The sequence below is a fragment of the Dromiciops gliroides genome, chromosome 2 (genome assembly GCF_019393635.1).
Source record: "Dromiciops gliroides isolate mDroGli1 chromosome 2, mDroGli1.pri, whole genome shotgun sequence".
Classification (NCBI taxonomy): Eukaryota; Metazoa; Chordata; class Mammalia; order Microbiotheria; family Microbiotheriidae; genus Dromiciops; species Dromiciops gliroides.
This window is the reverse complement of record NC_057862.1, coordinates 606,659,679-606,679,568: the sequence shown is the minus strand read 5'-3', so window position 1 is coordinate 606,679,568 and position 19,890 is coordinate 606,659,679. Positions and strand designations below refer to the sequence as shown.

The following is a 19,890-nucleotide window of genomic DNA, read 5'->3' as shown; positions in this document are numbered from 1 at the left end:
AGTTCATGAAACGCAGAAAAATATCTGATTATGAATGTTATATATTAATAAATAGTGTCTGTCTTTCTATATCCTAGAAGAGCACAAGGTATCCTGACTAACAAAGCAGCATTTAATTAACTTCATATAATTTTAACTTTATGGCATCATGGGGACCTTGTGCTTTGGAAATAAGTTTAAAAAACAGACAGTTTTTTATGTGTAGATCAGGAGAAAGCTTGGTTGGGGAGAAGGGAGGAGAACAAACATGTATTTGACCATAAGATATGACCAATTTTTATGTATGGGACATGAGTACTTCAATCAGACCTCACACATGATGGAAAGAAATAGGTAAGAAGAAAAGAGAAAAGGAAAGATCCTACATGAGTTAAGAAACAAGAAAGAAAAAGAAAAGGAAAGATCTTACATGAGTTAAGGAACAAGAAAGAAAAGAGTTGGGAACATTCTAAACATTTTTCAAAAGGAAATTTGATCAGACAAAAATTAAAGAGATGGGGAGGAAAAAGGCATAACCTGAAACTTGGAGTGATTAAACATTTATTTTTTGGTTAGTACTAGTGTGAACTTGTATGTAAGTAATCCATTAACATATGGTGGGAAGCCTCTTATCTATGTTAACCTGTGCACATTTATTTAACTTCTAGTCAGTGACACTAATGGATTCAATGACTAACATCTGTTCATTATTTTGGATTTTACATACTGAAAGTGATAATGTGAGATGTTACTACACTTTTGACTAAGTCTTGTCTTCTGAAACTTTCCTTTTCCAAAGAGCTGTCAGTACCTTTGCAGAGGTGATATGTGTTCTTCCTGATTCCTTGGAACTGGTAAGTGAACCCACACATGCCCTCTTGCTTAAGCTGTGTTTGAGGCTTGAGGAAAACAAAACCCACAACTCTCTCTGATCTATAGCCAGGGAATTCCCATCTCACCTTAATAGAATTTCTGAACAGATGTTGATATCCACTCCCACAAAGCTGACACACTCTTCCACCACACTATCCAGAGTTGCTTTGAGTAAAGTCTGGGACACATCATGCTGAAAAGACAAAATTCAAAGAACAATGAAAATAAAGGGGATCTAGTTACTGAAATAACCTATCATGTTGTCTCTGCTACCCTTGGAGAACTAAGGAATCTACAGTACCTTAATGGCAATTTTCTCCAATTCTTTTAAGTATGATTGGCAATGTATGAAGCAAGAGAAAAAACTTACCTCTAGTACTTAACTGAATTCTCAGAATTTGGCACTTTCTCCACTAATATGATTATTCTTTCCCTGACTATTCCAGCCCACTATGATTTTGTCTATTCTGAAATTTTACAACGTGTTCTCTCTTTATCTCCCTATCTAAAGCCTTCCTCCCCAATGCTTATAAATATACCAAGGTCTCTCACATTCTTTTAAAAAAACAAACAAAACACTAACAACATGACCCTATCATCCCCTTAAGATAGTACCTAATGGAAAACTGGGATGCTAATCTACTGTTGGTGGATTAGCTCTCCATTTTGGAGAGCAATTTGGAACTATGCCCAAAGGGCTATAGAACTGTGCATACCGTTTGATCCAGCAATACCACTACTAGGATTATACCCCAAAGACATCCCCCAAAAGAGAAAAAGACCTATTTGTACAAAAATATTTCTAGCATCTCTTTTTGTGGTGGCTAAGAGTTAGGAATCAAAGGAATGTCCATCCATTGAGGAATGGCTAAACAAGCTATGGTATATGATGGTGATGGAATATTACTGTGCTATAAGAAATGACAAGAAGGATGATTTCAGAAAGGCCTAGAAAGACGTATATGAACTGATGTATACTAAAGTGAGCAGAACCAAGAGAACATTGTGCAGAGCCAGAAATATTGCTTGATGAAGAACTGTGAAAGACTTAACTATTCTCAACAACACAATGATCCAAAACAATCCCAAAGGACTACTGATGAAACATACTATCCACCTCCAAAGAAAGAACTGATATTGATCCATGCTATTTTTCACTTTCATTTTTTCTTTTATTCAAGTTTTCTTGTACAAAATGACTAATATGGTCATGTTTTACATAATCGTAAAAAATATATACTATTCTCACATGCAAGTTGATTGCTGCTAGACCTACTTATACTCACTATATCTATTTCTCCATTGCTTTTTGAGTCACCTTTGATTCTGATTTTTCTATTGTCCTAGAGTATAACATTATTCAAAGGCACATGATCATCACTGGAATAATATTCAATAATACTTATTGAGTGTGTGGGAAACCTAAGGGGAAAATATGTGAAATTAGTCTCGAAACATAGGATGGAGTTGTATTATGAAGAACTTTAAAGTACTATTAAAGGCTGTTGAGGAGTACACTGAACTAGTCTATAACCTATATCAGATTACCTGCTGTCTAGAGGGGGGAGGGAGGGGAGGGAGAAAAATCTGAAACTGTAAAGCTTGTATAAACAAAAGTTGAGAACTATCTTTACATGTAATGGGGAAAAAATAAAATACTTTATTAATTTTTTAAAAAAAGAAGTCTTTAACACCCACCAAGCCATCACTTTTATACCTCTGTAAACAAAGTAACAAGGCAAATATCGATTTGGCTTGCAGGATTTTGTCAAGGTCTTCATAGAATTTCTCTATTCCTTCATCTAATGCAATTGATATAGAAACAAAGCTAAACTTATCTTTTAGCTCAACTTGAAGGTAAATATCTATACGGTTAAATGACAAAACTGCTCATAACATAATGTTTATTATTTCCTTTGACCACAAAATGAAATCAACTCCAGAATCACCTTTATTTGCCATTCTGAGTTCTGACTGGCTCTGTCCTTTCCATTTGGACAGTAGTTGACTTCACCTTTCCAACATGTCTTGTATAAGACCCTTCTCTCCTCTGACACTGTCACCACTCAGTACAGCATCTCATTACCTTATATCTTGATTACTGTAATAACCTGCTGGTGGGTTTCCCTGCCTCAAGACTCTCCCCACTTGAACCCATCCTCCATTCAACCACTAAACTGATTTTCCTAAAGCACAGGTCCAATTATCTTACTCCTTTACTCAATAAAAAACCTGAGGAGACTATTCTAGAGAACAATTTGGAATTATGCCCAAAGGACTATAAAGATGTGCATACTCTTTGACCCAGTAATACCACTTTTGGGTCTTTTCCCCAAAGAGATCATGGAAAGGGGAAAAGGACCCACATGTACAAAAATATTTATAGCTGCTCTTTATGTGGAGTCAAGGAATTGGAAGTTGAGGGGAAGTCCATCAATTGTTGAATGGCTGGACAAGTTGTGGTATATGAACGTAATGGAATACTATTGTGCTGTAAGAAACTATGAGCAGGAGGAGTTCAGAGAAACCTGGAGGGTCTTGTGTGGGCTGATGATGAGTGAGATGAGCAGAACCAGAAGAACATTGTACACAGTATCATCAACATTGTGTGTTGATCTACTGTGATGGACTAGATTCTTCTCACCAATGCAATGGTACAGAAGAGTTCCAGGGGACTCATGATGGAAGAGGATCTCCAAATCCAGGGGGAAAAAAAAAAAAGAACTGTGGAGTATAGATGCTGATTGAAACATACTATTTCTTTTGTTTTTGGTGATGTTGCTTTTCGATTTTGAGGTTTTCCTCATTGCTCTGTTTTTTCTCTTATAACATGACATGCAGAAATATGTTTAATGTTATTATACACACACACACACACACACACACACACACAAACCTATATTAGATTACCTGCTGTCTAGGGGAGGGGAGAGGGAGGGAGAAAAATCTGAAATTGGAAAGCTTGTATAAACAAATGTTGAGAACTATCTTTACATGTAACTGGAAAAAGAAATACTTTTATCAGGAAAAAAACAAAACAAAACAAAAAACCTGAGGAGATTCCTACTGCCTCCAGGGTCAAATACAAAATGTTCTGTTTGGTATTTAAAGCCCTAGCTCCCTCTTACCTTTTTAGTCTTTTTATACCTTACTCATTAAAATATGCACACTTTGATCCAGTAACACCATCACCTGGCTGTTCCATGACCAAGACACATCATTTGGTTTTGGACATGGAATGCAAAATGTCCTCAACTCCCTGCACTGACTTCCCTGGCTTCCCTTAAGTCCCATCTGAAAATCCATCTTCAATAGGAAGTCTTTCCCAAACTCTTAATTCTAGTGCCTTCCTACTATTATTTCCTATTTTCCCTGTATATAGCTTGCTTTGTTTAGATTTCTTTTGTATTTGCATTTTGTCTTTCCCCATTAGATTATAAGCTCCTTGAGGGCAAGGACTATCTATTGCCTCTTTTTGTATCTCGGGCCCTTAGCACAGTGTCTGGAAAACTGTAGGCAGTTAATAAATATTAATTCATTGAATTTTTATATCATCGAGTTTATAATGATAATGTTAATATGAAAGTGGTTCACTTCTTCCAAAAGCAACTCAGCATTAGACAAAGCAACTCTTTAGTCTTTGGACAATTTTACAAATTTAGAACACAAACAGTTAAATTAATGTTTACAGTCCAAAACATAGGTAATTCTTGAAATCCTCAGTCTCCATTTCCATGATTCTTCCAAATGTATTTCCTATGGCAGTTCAATAGCATATACACAATTCTTTGTACCCACTAAAAGTTACAAGAAATCTGTGTCCTTTGTCACAGATCTAGTTCTACCCACCAAATCTATGATCTTCTAATGTTATGTTCAATCATGGAATACAACTTACTTGGAATGGTTCTCACCAGAAGAAAGAAGGGGGAAAAAAAACAACACTCCTCAGAAGCTTGACCAGGAAAATGAAAGCTTTCTAAACAGGAGATAATTCAATCACCATGTTTCTAGAGCCTAAGGGCTCTCATAAATCACTCAGGAAAATCTGGGCTGAGCCACAGTGGTTTTGAGAGGCAATGCAAGTACAACAGGTTGGTTTTCATCCAAAATAACAGTTATTTTGTCTAATTATTTTACTACACTGGAACCATTCAGCCTTTCCAAAGTATATTGCCTGAAGGTTTTAAATGCTATAGGATCAATAATGATCACTATGATGTAGCAAATTTTTAGAAGAATAATCTGTTTTGAGAACCAATTATTTGGACTAGTTTTCACTCCCCAATATATGATTTGGAAACAAACATGTTTAGTGTGAATAAGATTTAAAAGTTGTCACAATCTAAATAATGAAATTCTCAAAAGTTATTATAGTTTAGATAAATTAGTGAGCTTGATTTTAATAAGAAATGTAGGACTGAAAAATCCCTGAACCAGCTTCTCTTAAGTAGTAAGATCTATGGCTATTAAATAATAGCAACAGGGCTTCTGCTGCTGACTGAAATCTCAGATGTTTGGAGTTCAAATATTGGCTCTGCTGAGATAATGAAGTACTAGTAAATAAATTAAAGACCTTAGGGATAAGATTAATATTTTTATCACTACTTCTTAATAAAGGCAAGAATTTCAGAGGAGAAAAGGCAGCCTTGACAAGTGAATCTAGTGAAAAAGATAGCATGTGAGAATGAAATTCAAATTTGTGAACCACAAGGAAAATATAGGAATCATAGTATCTTGGTCAACTTATAAAAGAATGGCAAAAACATATGTGCCTCTAGTTTTACACATCCATCAAGAGCATTTAAACTTAAAAGAAAAGGAGAGTAAAAAGCTCTCTCTCTCTCTCTTATCTATATCTATATATCTTCCATGTTAGTCAATACACATATATTAAGCCCCTACCATGTGCCAGGTTGCTAACTGCATGAGCAGCAGCAACGTAAAATAGTAGTAGGGACACAAACAATAACCATAACAAAATCTAAGATGTTAGCAATAAAACCTCAGATATACTTATTATTCCCTGACAAATTATGCAATTTGTTAACAAAATGTGCATAATAGCCTGGGTCTAGGGCCCCTCAGCAGGCACAAGGACTCCAAATACAGAAATCAATCAATCAAGAAAACAATAAACAGGACACAAAACAGCATGTATGATTATGTAATCTGATTTCTTATTGGAGAAAAGATTAGGGAATTCCCAAGGTGAGAGGGGAACAGCTAGCTAGTTAGTAGAATTCTTCAAAGTCAGGTGATTTAGAGGAAAACAACAAAATGGAAATTGTTCAAAAAAGTGAAGTCAGTGTTCCTAAGAGGAAGTCAGTTTGTCACATTTTATATATTTCAAAAAAATTTACGGTATAACTAGATCAAAGGTAGTTATATTTTGACACCCAGGGCCACACTAAAAGATTTGCTTGTCAAACTGTTCCTGTCAGGCAGCTAGGTGGCGCAGTGGATAGAGCACAGGCCCTGGATTCAGGAGGACCTGAGTTCAAATCTGACCTCAGACACTTAACAATTATCAGCTGTGTGACCCTGGGCAAGTCACTTAACCCCAACTGCCTCACCCAAAAAACAAAAAAAACAAAAAAAAAACCTGTTCCTGTAATTAAATTTTATAGGGATTGACAGAAAAGGTGGTGAAGAGGATACTACTTTACTTGGTAGCTGGGCGCTACAGTGGATAGCAATGGACTTAGAATCAAGCACTTACTAGCTGTACAACACTGAGAAAATCACTCAACATCTGTCAGTCAATCAACATTTATTAAGCACTTATAACATGCCAGGCACGAGGACACAAAAAAAGGGGCTCAGAACCTAACTGGGGAGACCTCTGTCTGACTCAAATTTCCTCATCTGTAAAATGAAAACAATAACACTTACCTTCCAAGATAATGAGAATCAAATGTGATAATATTTGCAAAGTATACAAATGCTAGCTATTATTGTTATTATCAGGAAAGGCCTGGGTTCAAATCCTACCTATAAACACTTAATATCTATGTGACTTAAGGAGGTCACCTTATATACATTATCTCACCTGACCCCTCCCCCCAAACCCTGAAAGATAGGTGCAACCACAATCCCCACTTTACAGATAGGGAACTCCTAGTTGACACATAAAACAACTTGCTCGCTCTCACATTGCTAGTATCTGAGTTAGAATTAAAATGCTTGAGTTTTTGTGACTCCACTCAACCCACTGTACCATTCCACTGCCTCAATTAGGTAGGTAAACCACCACTTCACAAACTTTAAAATTCTATAGAAGATTTCAGATTTTGAAGCATAAATGCACAAAAACTGGGTAAAATCAAAAGAAAATTTGATGTCATATATATCAGTGAGCCTTGGTATGGTGACATCCATACCTGGAAAATGACTCTGAAAAGGTTGGTGGTTGTCCTTTATTCTCAAAAAAGGACCAAAATGACATCACTATGTTGGAGTCAAGGTACAGCGTGTCTGACTGTGGCTCATCAGGCCAATATGAGCTCAGAAGGCTCTACCACGAGTTGGGCACAAATAGTCTACATGAACTTTTGGAGTGGAGATGTCTCTAAACTTGCACGTCTCCAGTTTTTTTTGAGCTACTGCAATTCTGCTTTGCTCTCAGAGCACAGCACCTTCTTTGATACGGGCACATCTTGCTAGGTGGTCCTGTGCCAGTGTCTCCACAATTGATTTGAAAGTTCATTTGACCTCTATGTGCATGCATGTATTGTGCAAGCTCTCCATAAAAGTCTTTTAGGTAAATGTACTTTGGGCATTTGAACAATGTGGCCAGTCCATCGGAGTTGCACTCTCTGTAATAGAGTTTGAATGGTTGGCAGTTTAGCTTGAGAAAGGACCTCAGTGTCCTATACCTTATCTTGCCAGGTGATCTTCAGAATTTTCCTAAGACAATTCAGATAGAAGCAATTCAGTTTCCTAGCATGGCACTGTTAGCCTGTCCAGGTTTCACAGGCACACAATAGCTCTGTAGACCTTCAGTTTGATAGGCAGTCTAATACCTCTCCTCTCCTACAGTTTCCTTCAGAGTATCTCAAATAATGAGCTAGCTCTGACAATGTGTGTGTCAACCTCATCATCTATGTGGACATCCCTAAAATGCATACTGCTAAGGTGAGTGAACTTATCCACAGCAATCAAAATGAAAGGGTACACCTTTATCCAAAAAAAGAGGAAATGCTGGAATTGTATTATACATAAAGAAGGCATAATTCATATGAGGAAATTCTGAAACCAGAGTGAAGCTCTATGGTGGAATACATATTGATGAATACCCAATTATGCAGGAGAAAAACAGAAGAGATATTAAAATAGGAAGGAATTATAGACCAGTAGGACAGAAGAAAGAAGGAAATCATAGGCCTTAGAAGAGAGGTATGACATTGTAAGTATAAGTAGTTTCTATTATCCAGGAATCTGTGCTTGGCACTCAGAAGGTGCTTAATACTTACTGACTGATTATCGATTGATTACACAATGGGAACCATATGAGGGAGTAATGACTCCATTTTATAACACTTGATTAAAAAAAAAAAGGCAAGGAAAGGCAGGCACTGCTTGTCAAGCATACTAGGTCTGGGGAAAGAATATTCTAAAAAACTAAAAGAGAAAAGATAGAGTAGAGTGGAATCAATTGTCCTAAAATTGTATGAGGCAATAGGGAAAGGTGGAGGTGAGGGGGAAAATGGGAAATTTTCAAGAATAATATTCTAGGGGCAGCTAGGTGGCACAATGGATAGAGCACCAGCACTGGAGTCAGGAATATCTGAGTTCAAATCCAGACTCAGACACTTGACACTTACTAGCTGTGTGACCCTGGGCAAGTCACTTAATCCCAATTGCCTCCCTTAAAAAAAAAATATTCTAAAGAAAAAATATAAGTAACTCAATGAGGAATGAGGAATGGGAAGGGAAGCATATAAAGACACCGGTGTGGTTGCAGGGCATCCCTAAATTATATTTTGATTAAAAAAAAAAAAAGGCACAAGAAAAAAAGCAAGGGAGATTATAGAAGGATAAACATAAAGCATAGCATGGTTCTAAAAGGGACATTTCAAAATAACTAAAGCTCAGAATAAGAAGGAGATGTCAGGAAATGACAATAACAGCAAAAAAAGTGCTATTATTTAAAGTTTATTTAGGAAAAAGAAGAGAATCAAAGAAAGGAGACAACTATCTCAGGGCAAATAGGATATGGATAACAAATGACAGTAAAAAAGTAAAACTGTTCAACTTTTATTTTCCTCCTATTTTCTCAAGAACAAAAAATTATTTGGAAGCTGGAAAGGTCAGAAATAAATGGAATTGCAACCTAAGATAATAAAAGACAATGAGGGGCAGCTAGGTGGCACAGTAGATAAAGCACTGGCTCTGGATTCAGGAGGACCTGAGTTCAAATCTGGCCTCAGACACTTGCCACTTACTAGCTCTGTGACCCTGGGAAAGTCACTTAACCTCCATTACCCTGCAAAAACAAAAACAAAAGAAAGAAAACAAAACAAAAAGAAAAGGAAAGATGGGAAGGGGAAGGGGAAGGGGAAGGGGAAGGGGAAGGGGAAGGGAAATGAGAGCACATAGTTGTCCTAAATGAATTCAAGTTATCAGGCCCAGAGGAACTACTTCCCAGGACTCTGAGGTGGCAGAAGTCAAACTGGGCAATTTTTCTAAAGCTATTTTTGATAGCACAAAACCTACAGTGACCTAACCCCAGACCAATGGGAAGAGATTAATGTTTACTAAGTTTCCCTCTCCCTTTCAGGAATTAACTTGTAAAGATTCATTTTGAGGGTCTGTCCAAAGAACCAAGGCAGATGCTAGGGATAAAACATAAATATAACATAAATAAAGTTAACTCAGCCTGATTTTTTAAAAAATTGAATACCAAGATTCCATTTAGATCTGTGTTTTCTGTTTTGTTTTGTTTTGCGGGGCAATGGGGATTAAGTGACTTGCCCAGGGTCACACAGCTAGTGAGTGTCAAGTGTCTGAGGCTGGATTTGAACTCAGGTACTCCTGAATCCAGGGCTGGAACTTTATCCACTGCACCACCTAGCTGCCCCCCCTACTGTTTTCTGTATTTTTTAACTGATTACTATTTGAAATCTTATACAGTTTAATATAAATTTAGTAGTTATTGTTTTGCCTTTTAACATTTACTTATTTCCTCAGGTCCTAGCAATGGGTCAATTTTTCCCAGGCCATAGGGTCTTCTCACTAGATTTGTAAGAAAATAATAATTTATTCATTTGTTTGTTTGTTTGTTTAGAATTTTTCCCCCCCTTACATGTAAAAACAAATTGTAACACTGATTTTTAAAACTTTGTGTTGCAAATTCTCTTCCTTCATCCCCATCCCTCCCTTAAGAACTCAAGCAATTGAATCTAAGTTATACATGTGCAGTTGTGCAAAACATAGTAGACAAAAAAAACTTTAGATAAAGGAATTAAGAACAACAAAATATACTTCCATCTGTATTCAGGTACCATCAGTTCTTTCTCTGTAGATGGACGGCATTTTTCACAAGTCCTTCAGAGCTGTCTTGGATCATTGCATTGGTGAAAATTACTAAGTCATTCGCAGCAGATCATCTTACAATACTGCTGTTATTTTTTATACAGTACATTTCACTTTGTATCAGCTCATGTAAGTCTTTCCAGGTTTTTCTGATAGAAAAATAAATATGAGCAGGATGCTATCAGAAAATAAATATGAGCAGGATGCTTTCTTTCTTTCTTTCTTTCTTTTTTAATAGTAAACTACATTTATATAGTACTTTAAAGGGAAAGTTCTGGGGGCAACTAGGTGGTACAGGGGATAAAGCACCAGCCCTGGATTCAGGAGTACCTGAGTTCAAATTCAGCCTCAGACACTTGACACTTACTAGCTGTGTGACCCTAGGCAAGTCACTTAACCTTCATTACCCAGCAAAAAACAACAACAACAACAAAACAAAAAAATAAAAAATGGGAGAGTTCCTTACAAAACACCCATGAGGTTGATTATTGCAACAATAATAGCAAACATTTATATAGTGCCTTATATATCTGACAAAGAATTTTCTTTGTAATAGCCCAGCAAAGTACCATCTTTCTCCTCCTCCTCCTCCTCTTACAATGCTCTTGCCTCTGCTTCAATTTTTTCCCCAGTTACTACTTCTAACTGTGTTTTCCTCCATCCTATTCACTCCCGTGATATTTGCTCTATTCTTTTACCCTATCCCTCCTCAAAAATGTTTTGCTTCTGACTGCCCCTCCCCCAATCTGCCCTCCCTTCTTTTATTCCTCCCCCCTTATTCCCTTTCCCTCCTACTTTCCTGCAAGGTAAAATAGATTACCCAATAGAGTGTATATGTTATTCCCTCTTTGAGCCAATTCTGATGAGAGTAAGGCTCATTTACTCCCCCACTCCTCCACCATCTACCCTTCTTTTTCTTGCTTCTTTTATGTGAACTACTTTACTCCATTCTACCTCTCCCTTTCCCTTTCTCCCAGTGCAATCCTCTCACCCTTTACCTTTATTTTAAAGATGTCATGATGGGGCAGCTAGGTGACACAGTGGACAAAGCACCTACCCTGCACCCAGGAGGACCCGAGCCCAAATCTGGCCTCAGACATAAGCAATGGCTCAATTTTTAAGAACTTACCATGTGATACTGAGATTTATGTACTTTAAAAAAATTTCCAATCAGAAATCACCAAAGGTTTAACTTTTCAACACTATATTTAGCTTTATATTTTCCTTATTTATCTTTTTGTTCAGCTTATTCATCTCTGAGTAAGAATATTAAAAGCATTCTACAATTATTAGATTACTATCATTGATCACTGCTAGGTTTATATCCCAAAGACATCCTCCAAAAGGGAAAAAGACTTATTTGTACAAAAATATTTATAGCAACTCTTTTTGTGGTGGCTAAGAATTGGAAATCAAAGGAATTTCCATCATTTGGGAATGGCTAAATAAGCTGTGGTTTATGATGGTGATAAAATATTATTGTGCTATAAAAAATGACAAACAGGAGGATTTCAGAAAGACCTGGAAAGACTTATATGGACTGATATATAGTGAAGTAAGCAGAACTAGGAGAATGTAGTGCAGAGTGACAGCAATACTGTTTGATGAAGAACTGTGAATGACAACTACTCTTAGCAATACAATGATCCAAAACAATCCCAAAGGACTAATGATGAAGGATACTATCCACCTCCAAAGAAAGAAATGATACTGACTGAACACAGACTGACACACGCTATTTTTCACTTTCATTTTTTTCTTTAATTCAAGTTTCCTTATATAAAATGACTAATATGGTAATGTTTTACAGAATTGCATATGTATATAACCTTATATCTACATACCACCTTAGGGAGGGAGGAAAGAAGAGACAGAATTTGGAATTCAAAACTTTAAATAAAAATGTTTATTATTTTTTGGAAAAAAAATATTACTATCATTGACATTTTGCTATTCTAGTAGTGTTTCCTTTATACAATGTTTATTATTATCTTATCTGGAATCTTGATAGTGATTCCTGCATTCCCTAAGCAGAGTGAATTCTGTCCAAACCCCTTATGCTTACTCTATTGTGTCTAGATGCTTTCAGAGTGTGGTTTTTATACAGCAAATTATTTGGATTTATTTTCTTATTCTTTCATTTTACTGGGAAGTTTAAACCATTCATATTTAAGGCTATAAATTCAAAGTTTGGGCTTTCTCTGATTAGATATTATTATTTCCCCAAATTTGTGGGAGGATAGGGATAGAGGAATTAATAAATATTCTAATTAACTCCATTTCCTCTCTGAGGTTTCTTCTCACAGTGCTCTTTCCATTTTTACTCCATCCCTACATTGGTAGAATGAATGATTTAAAAACTCAGTACATTCTTCTCTCAAGCCCAACCAGACAAGAATTTGATTCAGGATTATCTCTTGCCCACTTATAGACTGTGCCCTGCCAAGCTTCACTCTTGATCACTGCCATCATCTGCTGTTGCCTTAGAGCTTATACATTTCCTAATGAATGAAGGTGGAGAAAATCACAACTATCCTGAGAAGGTCCACTAAAAAATTTATATTACATAACCTCAAATGGTCCCTCACTGTTGCTTGGCAACTCTTTAATACCTCCCTAATTAACTCATTATTCCACTCACTATGGCAGATTTTCCAAATCTTATATCCCTCCTAGAACCTCCCATGGATCTTCCTCTTCCCACTTACTCAGCTAAGAATATTGCCTCATATTTTGCTGAAGAATTGGAACCTGCTGCTACATCTTCTTTCAACCCCATCTCACATGAACAGATAGACCTTCTTGCCAAGGCCAACCCCTTTTTCATGAATGTTTTTGTACATTTGTCTTTTTCCTCTTTCTTTGATATTTTTGGGGCTATAGACCTAGTACCCTGAATCAAAGGTTATACACTTTATAATAGTTGTTTGGTCATAAATTCAAATTGCTTTTCAAAGCCTATACCATCAGTGGTAGACCTAATGGACCATATTTTCCCATAGCCCCTCTAGAATTTGCCATTCTCCTTTTTTGGTCAATTTTGCCAATCCAAAGAGTGTAAAGTGGTACCTTAGAATAGCTATAATTTGCATTTCTCTATTAATAGTGCTTTGTATTATTTTTCATATGATTATCAATTGCTTGGACTTTCCCCTCTGAAAACTGCCTATTCATATTCTTTGACAAATCAAGTGGGGAATGGGTTTGATTTTTATCAACTGAATGTTTACCTATGTATCTTAGGAATGAAACTTTTTTTCAAAAACACTTGCTTACAAAGATTTTTTCCCTAATTTCCTGCTTCCATTCTAATTTAGTTGTACTGGTTTTGTTTGTGGGAAAAAAAACTTTATATAATCAAAACTGTCTATTTTACTTGCTTTGAAGCTATATCTTATTTAGTCATAAATTCTGCTGTCCACAGATCTCATAAAAAATTTCTTCTATGCTCCACTAATTTGTTATGCTGTCAACTTCATGTCTAAATTATATACCCTTTTGGAATTTGTCTTATTATATGGGGTGAAATGTTAGTCTATACCTAGTTTCTGCCAGATGCTTTCAAAATTTCCCAACAGTTTTTTTTTGTTTTTTTTTTTTAATTTTTTTTTTGGGGGGGATGGGTAATGGGGGTTAAGTGACTTGCCCAGGGTCACACAGCTAGTAAGTGTCAAGTGTCTGAGGCTGGATTTGAACTCAGGTACTCCTGAATCCAGGGCCGGTGCTCTATCCACTGCACCACCTAGCTGCCCTGTCCCAACAGTTTTTGATGAATAATCAGTTCTTTCTCCAATAGCAAGGATCTTCCACTTTAATAATAGGATACAGTGCTTATTTGCTACGATAACTTGCTGCTGTTCTACTGACCAACCTCTTTATTTCTTCTTCTTTGCTTTACACTTGATCTCAACTGAAAAGCTACTAGCTTGTTTCTATTACAGATGATGCAGCCTCTTGGTTTCAAATAGATTCTGTGTATATTAAGGAAATTTCCATTTACTACTGTTCTTTCTAGTGTTTTGTTTTTGGGGTTTTTTTGCAGGGCAATGGAGGTTAAATGACTTGCCCAGGGTCACACAGCTGGTAAGTGTCAAGTGTCTGAGGCCGTATTTGAATTCAGGTACTCCTGAATCCAGGGCCAGTGCTTTATCCACTGTGCCACCTAGCCACCCCCCTTTCTAGTGGTTTTTTTTTTTTGGTCGAGGCAATGGGGCTTAAGTGACTTGCCCAAGGTCACACAGCTATTAAGTGTCAAGTGTCTGAGGCCGGATTTGAACTCAGGAACTCCTGAATCCAGAACCGGTGCTTTATCCACTTTGCCACCTAGCCGCCCCTCTAGTGTGTTTAACATGAGTTAAAGCACTATCTTGTCAAAAGTTGGTTTCTTTATCAAATGACACAATCATATGATTTTTATTGTTTTTATTATTAATATGGTTAATTATGTTTGTAGTCTTCCTAATATAGAAATAGCTATGTAATTCCTGGCATAAGTCCAGCCTAAGGCTACTGTAATAAGTTGCTAAAGTCACCTTGCTAATATTTTATTTTAAATTATTACATGAATATTCATTAATATTGATATCAAAGGGGCAGCTAGATGGCGCAGTGGTAAAGCACCGGCCCTGGATTCAAGAGTACCTGAGTTCAAATCCGGCCTCAGACACTTGACACTTACTAGCTGTGTGACCCTGGGCAAGTCACTTAACCCCCATTGCCCTGCAAAAAAAAAAAAATATATTGATATCAATATTAGGGGATATTAGCCTTTAGTTTTCTTTCCCTGTTTTAACTCTCTCTAGGTTAGGCATCAAGACCGTATCTATATCCTGGGGGGAATTTAGTAGTATTGATTCTTTTCATATTTTTAAACACTTTTAGGTATTACTGTTAACTGTTCTTTAAATGTTTGAGATAATTTACTTTTATCCACCTGGTCCTGTCCCCTCCCTTTCCTTCCATCCCCTATCCCCATGGTTTTGGAAGTTCATTTATAGCTTAATTTCTTTTTCTAGGATCAAATTATTTAAGTCCTCTACTTCATATACAATTAATCTGGGCAATTAATATTTTTGTAAATATTCATATGCTTCATTTAGATTGTCAGTTTTACTGGCATATAATTGAGTGAAATGGCAACTAATAATTTATGTCTTATTCATTTGTTGAGAATTCATGTTTTTCATTTGATACCAGTAATTCAATTTTCTTCTTTCTTTTTAAAATCAAGTGGACTAAAGGCTTATCTAGCTTATTGTTTTGTTCTCCTGTTATCCCCTAACAGCTTCTATTTTCATTAATTTTTAAAACTGTTTTATTCCAATATTTCCTTTCCTTGGTAGTGGTGGCTACTAAATTGTGTGTGATCCTGATTGTGGCTTCTTGGTATTTGAACTTTTCTTTCTGGGTGCTAGCAATATTTTTTTTAATTTGACCTGGAATATCTATATTTTGGCTATAATATTTCCGAAAGTATTCATTTTGAGGTTTCTTTAAGGCAGGAACCAAATTAAATGTTTCCCTTTTGCCCTCTGATTCCAAGAGATCTGGGCAATTTTCTGATTTCTTGAAATATGATGACTCTTTTTATAGTTATCAGGTAGTTCAATGATTCCTAAATTGTTTTCTTTTTTCTTTGTTTTCCAGATCAGTTGCACTCTGCTTCTTCCTTCTACTTCACTTATCTAAGTACAAAGTAGAGGAGACTTCTCTAGAAAGTAGTTCATCCCAAAAAGATCTAGCAGTTGTGGTAGAGTCAAGATGATTAATTATAAGGAAGAAGTATTGCTTACCCGCCCCATCTAACTTCTTCCATAAACAACTAACCTGGAAAACAGATAAAAGAGATTGTCCTCTTTTTATTAATGAGAAAAGTGAGATTTAGGATATTTGCCCAAAGTTGTTTGTGGAGGAGGAGGAGGATTGTGATGATTATTATTATAATGACGAAGAATAAACAACTTATGTTAAGTCATTTGACTGAGCTATAAGTTTCAAAAGAAATTTGAGATGTACAAATTTAGAAACATCTCCACTCTAAATGTTCATGTGGACTATTTGTGCCCAACCTGTGGTAGAGCCTTGTGAACTCGTATTGGTCTGATCAGCCACAGTTAGACATACTGTGCCTTGACTCCAACATAGTGATGTCATTTTGGTCCTCTTCAAGAATAATGTCAACAACCAACCAATGATTTAAAATCACAAGGAATCGGGGGGCAGCTAGGTGGCGCAGTGGATAAATCACCGGCCCTGGATTCAGGAGTACCTGAGTTCAAATCCAACCTCAGACACTTGACACTTACTAGGTGTGTGACCCTGGGCAAGTCACTTAACCCCCACTGCCCTGCCCCCCCCCAAAAAAAAGTGGTCTAAAAATCACAAGGAATTGTGAAGATGCCACTGTGTCAGCTGTTACAAGAGTTCAATCCACTGTCCTCCCCAGCCTAAGCCCAGTTTGTGAGAGACTATAGTAGAGCAGTTATAATATTTTCAAAAGATAATGAAAAATGTTTGGTAGGAAAAATGGAGGAGTTCTTTATATCAAGGCATCAAAGCACTGGCATATTTTCCCAAATCCCAAGAAGCAAAGCTGAAGCACAATACATAACCTTTTGCTGATATTCTTAGCTCAATTTGATGCTTTTCTGAGTAAGGGGCTCACCCTAAGAGCAGTACTACCTATTGTAATAGAAGCCAGGGAAGAAACATACCAGATGAGAGGATGTTAGGGACAGAAAGAATTGCCTTCTGCCAATCTCCTGAGGACATCATGCTTTGGGGGGAGGGGGGGGAGATTAAAAAAAAATTTTTTTAAAGAAAATTCTAACCCTGAACTTTTTGGGAAGTTATTTGGAAAAGAATCTGTTTTAAATTCAAGGAAATGTTGTTTGGGTCATATCATTTTACCTAAAATTTATGAGATTAAAAAAATATAGGCAGTCAGTCATTTGTACTAGTCAGCTTTTTCAAGGTCAGTATCCATATTTTTGTTATTACTCCACCACAAATTTTTGAAGCACTGTTAAATAAACCACTCCATTTTTTGTTCCAGCAAAGTCCTAAAAATATTTTATACAGTTAAAGAACAATTCTTCCAAAGAGCAAATATTTTTCTATGTTTTAAAATGTTACATAAATTGTTTTAAAATTATAACAGTATAAGCAAAATTATTTTATTGATAAAAAAGGAAAACTATTTTATGTAACTACCATTTGGAAATGACACTGGCAAAGTACTCTGTTGAGGAGCTAGCTACTACTTTAGTAGCAAAGTTTTCATGTCTGAAGATATGAAACTAAATCTATAGTTTTAATTCTGGTCAATAATTAATTGAATACTTATTTAGGTTTTTTAAAAAAATACTCAGCAAGCAGTCTGTATGTCCTAGTCGTCTCCCACTCTTGCACTTTCTAGCCTCCATTCCAACTCCTTATGGCTGCTAAAGCCCAAAATTAGGTTTGAAACAGGAAAAAGAAAAAAAAAACACAAAATAGGTTTTCAGGAAAAGTACAGCCAGTTTCAAATAAAGAAGGCTTATTTTTTTAGCTCACAAGTAACCACCCACTTCATTTTGATTGACACATGGCAGCTCAAAGGAGTCATCCAAGGGAACATGTTTTGAATGACCCATGAAAGGCAGAGCTGACTGGGAAATATTTGGGAAAACAGAATACTGTGTGCTCAAGACCAATGCTGGTTCACTTGTCCAAACAGCAGCACACAAGTGATCACTGTACCCTTTTCTCATATCTGATAACCAAAACTAATTTGAGTATCACAGAAATACTGTATTTAACCAGATTAAAATGCTATATCTTAAAGTTCCAGTAGAGCACTGATAATTTACATGTAGCAGCAAATATTTTCAAGGCACACTTTGTTAGTGTTTCTCCATTCTCAAGGTTCCATGTTGCCAGGAAAATTCTTCCATTTTCTAAATGAGTAAAATGTAGAAGCAACTTAGTAGTTCTTTAAGGGCTTGAGCTGGGGCGGACAGAAGTTAGTAGCATTTAAAAGCACTTGCAAGTGGGCACCAGTCACCATCAAAATAACTTGGCATTATGTCCTCTAGGCTTTACTTGATTAACCACACAGTATTTAAAATAATTAAGAACAGACACATCCATCCTTCCTTACTTTGTCATCTCCACACTTATGCATAAAGTGTAATGAATTTGTAGGAATTAGCTGTGTTGCAGAAGAGTTTGCCAAGGTATAGAGGAAAGAATAGGGAGAAGCACAGGCCTTAATTCTGCTGATAACATTTAACTAGCTGTGTAACCGTGCAAATCACTTAATCTCTCTGAGCCTCCCTATTTCCTCATCTAGTAGACAGGTAGTATCTAGGTCACTGGATTATTGTGAGGGTCAAATGAAATACTGTATGTAAAGCACTTGGCAAAACTTATAGCACTATATAAACGTCAGCCATCATCATCATCATTGTTAATAGTACTAACAACAACCCATATTTGTCCTTTAAGGGTATGAAAATATTTTTCTCACACACTGAGGTAGCTAGTATAAGTACCCCCACTCTACAGATGCAGAAACTGAGACAATGAAGTGTAATGTTTTATGACATATATATATATGTGTGTGTGTGTGTATATATATATATGTATACACACACACACACACACATATATGCTTTATATTATGTTGGCCAATTGTGGGATTTAGTTTTTTCCATCTATACATAGAAAGGGCTGGACAAAGGAATTTCTATGGTCCTTTTCAAGTTTCATAGCCTATTATTCTACTTGCTTATATAGTATGTAAGTAGTATTACTATATATATTTGTTTTTCATTCTATATTGTAATACATTCCTTAAAGATAAGTTATTTTTCCATTAATTTTGCACAAAGTAACTGTTCATATTTTATTTTAAACTTAAAATTCTCAAGACAATCCAAGTTGTTAGCTAATTTAACACCAATCTGAACTACTGTATAAGGACAGCCATTGGTCAGTTCATTATGCTTAGTAGACTAGTTCCTGCTTGATGAATAAAACATCTCAAAGGTAAGTGAAGCTCTTTAGAAACTACTCCTCAGTCAAAGGACACCAAATACCCCCATAATTCATAGTATAATAGCAGATATTTCACAGACAAAATACAGAAAAACCTAGTTACTACCCTTCAGGAACATACAATAAAAGAAAAAGCAAAAAAGACAATTATTTCATCAATAGGACTCTCCAATACCAAAGAAATGTTATTTAATATTCTAGAGCTAAAATTTACTTGCTTTGCCCCTCCCCTCAAATGCCCTACAACAGCAAGCTCTAACATGTAGGTCTCTTTCAATAGACATAATTTAAATCTGAAACTTCTTCAAAGCCATTATTATACTTGGGAGTATATCACATTAATTTCTTTTGCAAAAAAAAAAATGTGAGAATTCAGTAAATGAACAAGATAAATAGTTATCCATCACTAGCTCATTGATGAGCGGCTTGCTTGGTACTTAATTCATAATTATTACTAGCAGA

The 19,890-nt window shown here is 36.1% G+C and overlaps 1 protein-coding gene across 4 annotated transcripts in view; it reads right to left on the bottom strand.

Moving 5' to 3' along the window:
• Positions 1-19,890, bottom strand: part of SRBD1 (S1 RNA binding domain 1) — a 296,284-nt gene that overhangs the window by 27,076 nt on the left and 249,318 nt on the right. For all 4 annotated transcript variants that reach the window (XM_043989808.1, XM_043989812.1, XM_043989811.1 and 1 more), the window contains one exon: positions 939-1,045. In XM_043989808.1, coding sequence (XP_043845743.1) covers positions 939-1,045 — 107 coding nt within the window. The remainder of the gene's footprint in view (positions 1-938; positions 1,046-19,890) is intronic.